General features: G+C 48.5%; 1 protein-coding gene across 3 annotated transcripts in view; it reads right to left on the bottom strand.

The window, feature by feature from the left end:
- Positions 1–2688: 2688 nt before the first annotated feature.
- Positions 2689–8272, bottom strand: part of Anapc11 (anaphase promoting complex subunit 11) — an 8490-nt gene continuing 2906 nt past the window's right edge. For 2 of the 3 annotated variants that reach the window (XM_031353142.1, XM_031353144.1), the window contains exon 3: positions 2920–3106. In XM_031353142.1, coding sequence (XP_031209002.1) covers positions 2961–3106 — 146 coding nt within the window. In that variant the 3' untranslated portion in view covers positions 2920–2960. Of the gene's footprint in view, positions 3107–8272 lie in introns of all 3 variants that reach the window. The other variant, XM_031353143.1, reaches the window with a different exon arrangement.

The following is an 8272-nucleotide window of genomic DNA, read 5'->3' as shown; positions in this document are numbered from 1 at the left end:
CAGAGGCAGGGAGGGGGACGAGGAGCGGGTGACAGGAAGGAGTGGAGCACATATTGCAAGTGGAAAATCAGTGGGATCTAACACCCTGCAAGGCCCGAGTACTCATGCCACAGATGGGGCAGAGGGCCTATTTCTCCCTTCCTCAACTGAAACTGTCCTTTTACTGACCAGATGTATCAACGTCCAAGGGTGAAATGTGGGACTGTCTTAGGATACTATTACTGTGATGAAACACCCTGATCAAAAGCGACTTGGGGAGGAGAGGTTTATTTGGTGTACATATCCTGGAGGTGGAAGCTGATGCAGGGGTCCCGGAGGGGTGCTGCTTGCTCCCCAAGGCTTCCTCAGCCTGCTTTCTTACAGAACCCAGGACCAACCCAAGCATGGCACCACTCATAATTGGCTGGGCCCTCCCTCAACTAATTGATTGATTTTTTTTCTGAGCTGGAGAGATGGCTCAGCAGTTAAAAGCACTGACGGCTCTTCCAGAGGACCCAGGTTGGATTCCCAGTACCTTGCACAGGCGGCTCACGGGGCAGTTCACATCTGTAACTCTAGTTCCAGGGAATCAGATGCCTTCTGGGCTCTATAGGCACTGAGGGAATGCATGTAGTGCACAGACATGCTTGCAAGCAAAACATCCACACATTATAAAGAGGAAGAAAGAAAATGTCCTATAGGCCTGCCTACAGCCTGGTCTTAGGCATTTTCTCAACTGAGGATCCCGCCTCTCACATGACTTTGTCAAGTTAACATAGAGTTAGCCACCACAAGGACTACCTTATTCTTTGGTCATGTCAGGCTCACCAATAGGGTCTGACTTTATACCCTATATTAGCCTTGGAGAAAATAACTCTAGGTTGGAGTTATTTTTGTTTCATGCTCACGGTTGAAGACTCTGCTTCTGGACTTGTCCTCTCTGAGAAGTGTCAAGCTCAGGCTCCAACCTTCGGAAAAGCCTGGGCAAGCAACTCCAGACCCCAGGAGCGAGCAACTGCCCTGCCCACTCTACACCAGGGGGTTGTGGCCTAGGAAACTTCTCGGCCTGTACTTAGCAAACAGTGGCTCAAATACTGGACACAAGAGGGTAACATGTAAGAGACGTAGTGTGTGCAGAGGCCACAACATGAATAGGACAGTCTCCAGCCATGCAGGGCAGGCACAGGTGGATTATAAAGGGCATGGAGAAAGCCTCCTGAGGTCAATGGTGCAAGCTTCACACAGGGCCTTCTGTTCCGCCCAGGAAAGAGGCTCAGGGCGAGCCCAAGCTGTTTCTGGGTGTATCAGGCGTCCTCTGACTTTTTTGGAGGAAGACGGTGGAAGAACAATGGAGATGGAATGGGAGAAGCCAGGGACCACATATGCAGGGCAGGCATATGCCCAAGGTTAGATATGGCTTTCTGATCTCTAGAGAGTGAAAATGCTAGATGGGTAGAGTTGAACCTGAGGACAGGAGCTGCTGACCCCGTAAGACAACACATCACAAGGAACCTAGGTGGTAATTGAAAGTGTGTGGGCATGAACAGCATGAAGGACTCCAAGGTTAGCCCAGGCACAAAATGACCTCAGGAGCACCTCCTGCAGCACAGGAAGTTGCTTCAGAGAGGATTGCCCAGAATGGTAAAGTCCTCATAGAAAGTTCCTAGAAAAGGTATGGAGGACACTCCAAGAGGATGAGCAGACTAGAGATGGAAGAAACAAATTAAACTAGCTAGGATAGACCACACCTATCAGTCCAAGCAGCTCCAGAGCCGCAGATCTTGGCTCCCCTCTGCAGCTCTTGGGGATCCTTAGGCGGGGTCACACCACATCCTTCCCTGAAATGGCCTTCTTCAGTTCCAGGATTAGATGCTATAATAGATGGCCAAGTGATGGGAAATTGGTCTCCCAGAAGCACAGGTCTGCTTCACGTAGGAGTATCATATAGAGTGGGCAAGTCTCCTAGCCGATGAACATGTAGATGATACGGATTGCTTGGGACCGCTCCTGGTGGTCTACTCCCCTGCTTAGAGTACAGAGGGAGTACAAAGATGTTCCTGGGAAGTCAGTGAGTGGGGACAAGGTGTTGAGCTGACCAGGACTCCTGGATTCCAGCCTAAACTGGTTTCTACCCAGGAGGTTAACATGTTAGGGCTGGGCTACTGTTTTCCCCCATGACTGGTAGGTATTCCCTAGCTGTAGAGAATGAAAGAGTTTCCAAATGGCTGTCCTTCCCTAAGACACCAGAGGACCTACATCCTCCTACACTAGATCTGCCTTCATCCTAGGAAGACTCAGCAGAGTCAGCTCAAGAGACTCAGCAGCTTGCTGCAGCTGTCCCCGAAGATTATCTGGGCATGACCAGTGCCTGCTTAGCATCTCTTCCACCAACCAAAATGGCACTTGAAGAGCAGCTGCTGGCTTTGCTCAGCTAGGGCTAGGAATGGGAAGAGATCCTGGGACCCCCAGCAGACTAGGGCAGCTGGTGGGCTATGTGCACCCTGCCAGTCTCCTTGATACAAACACACCTCGAGGCTTTTGCCAGCTTGGCCCTGCCCGAGTCTCTCCTCCTCCTCTCTGAGCTGTGACTCAGGTTATGATGAAGGTCTTGGCCATTATTTCATCAAGCTGTTTATTTGAGTGTTTTCATAGCAAAACATGTTGCAGCTGCATCAATATGTCAAGAAAAAAGGCAAGCGGAGGCCTCCAGCACAGCTCAGAACTTTAATGAGTTTTACTTATTGAATAAAAGTGTCAATGTGATGGGAAAACAAAACAATCAGCAAAGCTCCAGTCCTCATTTCAACCTTGTTTCAAACTTGTCTCAGCCAATCAGAAAGAATCCTTGTCCCCAGCACAGAACAAGGTCCCTGGACACCGCTGTGCTGTGTGGAGGGGACTCAGGCTGCTTGATCTGGGGAGGGGCGGGGTGGGACGGGGCCTGGTGCGGTGCTGGAGAGGCAGGTGGCATGGCACAGGTCTCACTCCTTGAACTTCCACTCCTGGCGACACATGGGGCAGTGTTGCTGTACCTGCTGCGCATTTAGCCATTTGAGGATGCAGTGCATATGGAAACAGTGAGAGCACTGCCCCCACACGAGGGGGCAGTCATCACCAGGCACCTTACCTGCAAGAAGGAGAGACAGGCCTTAGGTAAAGAACCAAAGAGGCAGGTGGTTTTCTGAGTTCGAGGCCAGCCTGGTCTACAGAGTGAGTTCCAGGACAGCCAGGACTACACAGAGAAACCCTGTCTCAAAAAAAAAAAAAAAAAAAAAGAGAGAGAAGAACCAGACAAAACACACAGAGCACGTGACAAGCAAGGCAGACACCTCTGGGACATCAGTAAACAGCTCTAGTCCACAGGCAGAGTCTCTCATTCCTTACATCAGAGGAGACAAAAAGTAGGAGTGTGAAGCCGGGTGATGGTGGTGCACACCTTTTTTTTTTTTATCTATTTTATGGGTATGAGTGCACTGTAGCTGTACAGATGGCCATGAGCTATCATGTGTGTGGGTGTGTGGTTGCTGGGAATTGAACTCAGAATTCTGCCGTCCCCACTCTCTCTGGCCCTGCTTGCTCTGGCATAATTCACTGTAACTGTCTTCAGACACACCAGAAGAGGGTGTCAGATCTCATTACGGGTGGTTGTGAGCCACCATGTGGTTGCTGGGATTCGAACTCAGGACCTTTGGAAGAGCAGTCAGTGCTCTTACCCGCTGAGCCAGTCCCGGTGGTGCACGCCTTTAATCCCAGCATTGGGAAGCAGAGGCAGGCGGAAACCCTGTCTCAAAAAACAAAACAAAAAAAAAAAGTAGGAGTGTGACCCAAATCATGCCCAGACATGGCCCACGGCATAAAAGATCTACAGTGACTCCCTCTATGGCAAGTGAAGTGTCCTCAGAAGGGAGAAGGTCGGACACAGCCCACTAGTTTGCAGTAGTCCCTCTCTCACACCTTTGTGTGGAAAACTAACTTGTAATACCCAGAAGGTATCACTAATGGTCAAAGTGCCAGAGATTCACAACCTGTAGAGAACTCTGTCTTCCTGATGGGAATGAAGGCATCCTGAAACTTGGAAAGCTCCTTCCCTGGACAGCAGAGATCTCCTGCACTATGGACCTTGGGGACACTGGTGTTTATGGGATAGTTACTAATAGAGGACTTATCTGCATCTGTTACCTTCTTCACCTGAAACTTTAACTCCAGGGTGGTGAGGTGGCTCAGAGGTTTTCTTCTGGAGGTCATAAGTTCAAATTCCAGCAACCACATGGTAGCTCACAACCCGTAATGAGAAAATAAAGAACCCATGGGCCAGAGCGAACAGGGGGCCTGGAGGGAATGGGGGGGTGGGACTGGAGCAAACAGGGGACCTGGAGGGAGGGTGGCCCAGAGCAAACTGGGGTGGGGGTGGGGCTGGAGTGAGCAGGGTCCGGAGCAAAAGAGAGAAAGGGAAGGGAAAGGAAAAAAGAAAAGAAACTGGAAGAACCTGAAGAATAATACTCAGAAGCTGACCTCTGGCCTACACACAGCTACACACACGCAGATACACATGGAAACACAGCCACACAGAGAAACAAATACAGATAGGGACACGCACAGATATAAACACACGCACAGACACACCGACACACACACTCCAAGTTCAAGGCCAGCCTGGTCTAAAGAGGGAATTTTAGGACAGCCAGGACCACACAGAGACAGAAAAAGAAACCTCAACTCCTTCCATCCAAAGCAGGAGGCACAGGCTGCAGGGCCTCTGCAGGAAACGCTCCTTCCATGGAGAAAGCCTACGCAGAGATAGACTATCATAGTCGAAGCTAATGGGGGTGTACAGCTAACAATTAAGAGCACTTGCCTGTCTTGCCTAGGACCCAGGGTTCAGTTCCCAGCTTCCACATGACAGCTCACAACCATCTGTGTATACTCAACTTCAGCAGACCTGACACCCCCTTCTGGTTCCCACAGACACTGCATGCATGTGGTAAAAACATGCAAAATAAAAATAGGCCAGGCAGTGGTGGCACACATTTTTAATCCCATCACTTGGGAGGCAGAAGCAGGCGAATTTCCAAGTTCAAGGCCAGCCTGGTCTACAGAGTGAGTTCCAGGAGAGCCAGTACACAGAGAAACCCTGTCTCGAAAAACCAAACCAAACAAAAGGAATATACAACCAGGCACAGTGGCTCAAACCTACAGTCCCAGCATGCAGAAGGCTGAGACGAAAGGGTTGTCATGAGTTTGTCGTCTCCCTGAAATACACCATGAGACCCAGGGAGCCTAGACTAGAGTGAGACTTTATATTAAGAACGCCACTGGGCAGTGGTGGTGTATACCTTTAATCCTAGCATTTGGGAGGCAGAGGCAGGTGGATTTCTGAGTTCGAAGCCAGCCTGGTCTACAGAGTGAGTTTCAGGACAGCCAGGGTTACACAGAGAAACCCTGTCTCGAAAAACCAAAAAAAAAAAAAAAAGCCCGTGGCTACCACTTACTGCCATAAATCTTTTTAAAGTGAAATTTAAAAATAAACAAACGAGGGGTGGGTGGGAGGCAGAGTACAGGGAACATAGCTCCACTGAGAGAAAGGTGGTCCAGAACGTCCAAAGCCCTGATTCTACCCCCAGCCTTGCATAAGAGGATAAGCCCAGCACTCGGTGGATGCAAGAGATCAGGAATCCAAAGCCATACTTAGCTACATGAGGACTCTGAAGCCGACCTAGGATACATGAGAAATGAGATCCTGTTTTAAAAACAAACAAACAAACATTCCTGACTTCCATGGCCTAGAAAACCCTACTTTAGAAAGCAGAGCACAGAACATCTGCTCCACAACAGTATCGGCCTCATCCTCGCAGTGCACCCCGGGGTATAAGGCCTGTGTCTGTCATATCTGAGTCTACCAAGCCTCGTTCTTCCTTCCTTCCTACCTTTCTTGCTTCTTGTTTGTTTGTTTGTTTTTGAGACAGGGTTTCTCTGTCTAGCCCTGGCTGTCATGGAATTCACTCTATAGACCAGGCTGGTCTTGAACTCACAGACCCACCTACCTCTGCCTCCCGAGTTCAGGGATTAAATCCACCACTGGTGGCTCCTAACTTCAGCAACACTCTGCTCGAAATCACCACCCCCCTTCCAATTAGACTTGGACCCCACCAGCTCACCAATAGGGGTGACCTGTGCTGTTGTCCCCTGTGGGTAATCATGCAGAGGAAGATATTGTCTTGTTCTCAAGATGTCCCTTCAGGCGGCAAGCTGGAGTCCCCGATGAGCACACTGGTGCACTGAGGATGATTCATGCAAGGACTTGCTAGTGCCTTGATGGAATTATTTTTTAATTAAAAACCTCTTGATGAGACTGTTGTATCCTAAAGCCCCCTGGGTCCTGGAACAGATTTATTATGGTCTTAGTAACATAATTTTCACAGGATTTAATCTGTGAGAAATCTGGAGCTATAGATTGCATCCAGAAAACACCCTGGACCTGTCAAACACTGTCACACTAAAACTGACTCCCTCTTATGCAAACACATCCACGAGTTGGATGGACTGTTTCCCACTCTGCACAGCTAACAAGCTCAGTGTTAAGACAGCCTGAATGTTCTTCACACACACGAGACACTAAGTGCGTAGCCACCTAAGATAACTTTCTGGAAATCCCTTTTGTCACAGACCTAGCTGTTACTCTCAGGTTAAGAATGCTGTGCTCTGGGACCAGCAAAGCCACCTTCAATCTACAAACTCAATGTCCATCCTTTGCCAGAAGGTGAGAGTTGCTATAAATCTTCCTGAAAACTTTTTACAAAGGTAACAGTCTAGTGTCGTGGAAGTGACAAGCACTTGTCCTCTGACTCCTATACTCTTTGTTGCTCATTTTTTGTTTGTTTCTTTTGTTTTTTTGAGACAGGGTTTCAATATGTAGCCCCAGCTTTCTTTGTGGTAAGAGACATCAAACTTCAGGTAATTGGGTCTCCGCTCTCCCTATCCCCCCAAGAAATGGTTTCTCTGTGTAGCCCTGGCTGTCCTGGAACTCACTCTGTAGACCAGGCTGGCCTTTGGCCTCAAACTCAGAAATCCATCTGCCTCTGCCTCCCAAGTGCTGAGATTAAAGGCATGGGCCACCACTGAAGGCATGGGCCACCACTGCCCAGCAATTGGGTCCTTTTAATAACAACAGCCACTCACAGCCTGGAGAGCTGGGATAGAAGGTCCCACAGCCGGTCAGCAAAACAACATATTTCTCAGCCCAGGTGAGGGGTCTCTGAGCTCAACAGATTAGTGAAGGCATTATGGCTGATCCCCACTGTGCAAGCAGCTTCCACAATATAAGAAAAACAAAACATCCTTGCCTTAGTGAGGGTTTTACTGCTGTGAACAGACACCATGACCAAGGCAGCTCTTCTAAGAACAACATTTAATTGGGGCTGGCTTACAGGTTCAGAGGTTCAGTCTGTTATCATCATGATGGGAACATGACAGCGTCCAGGCAGGCATGGTGCAGGAGGAGCTGAGAGCTCTACATATTCATTGGAATGCTACTAGAAGAATACTGACATCCAGGCAGCCAGGATGAGGGTCTTAAAGCCCATACCCACAGTGGCACACCTACTCCAACAAGGCCACACCTCCTGGTAATGCCACTCCCTGGGCCAACCATATTCAAACCATGAGAATCCTTCAGGGTGATTTTGTTAGTGAGCTTGGATTTTTGTTTTTGTTTTTTTTTGAGGATATGTGTCTATGTAGCCTTAGCTGGTACAGAACTCACTACATAGTCCAAGCATGAGAATGCCTTTAATCCTAACACTCAGAAAGTAGAGGCAGGCAGATCTCTGTGAGTTCAAGGCCAGACTGGTCTATAGAACAAGAGTTGCAAGACAGCCAAGGCTACACAAAGAGACTGTCTCAGAAAACAAAAACAAAAACATCTAGATTTGTTTTTCTCAAAATAATAAAAACTCTACCTGTGTACTTAGTTAGTTACCAATCACAAGTGATAACAGATAAAACTTAAACCACAAAACTCAAGGACATAAGAAACTCACATCTCTTGGATTACATCAAGATGATTAACTCTTGGCTGATCAAATTTAGTTTCAAGCTAGGCATGGTAGTATTGTGTAGCCTGACATTTTGCTACTTTGTAGGTTTTTCTTTCTTCTACCCTTTCAAACCCCTAACTCTAGGCAGGAGAGAAGAAAAGGCTAGAGGGGGAAGGGGTGTTGCCTGACTAAGGGGGTGCTGCCTGACTGTCCTAAGGGGGTGCTGCCTGACTGTCCTGAGGGGGTGCTGCCTGACTGTC

The sequence above is a fragment of the Mastomys coucha genome, unplaced genomic scaffold (assembly GCF_008632895.1).
Source record: "Mastomys coucha isolate ucsf_1 unplaced genomic scaffold, UCSF_Mcou_1 pScaffold5, whole genome shotgun sequence".
Lineage (NCBI taxonomy): Eukaryota > Metazoa > Chordata > Mammalia > Rodentia > Muridae > Mastomys > Mastomys coucha.
Note: the sequence above shows the minus strand (reverse complement) of the source record. Positions and strands in the feature narration are given on the sequence as shown.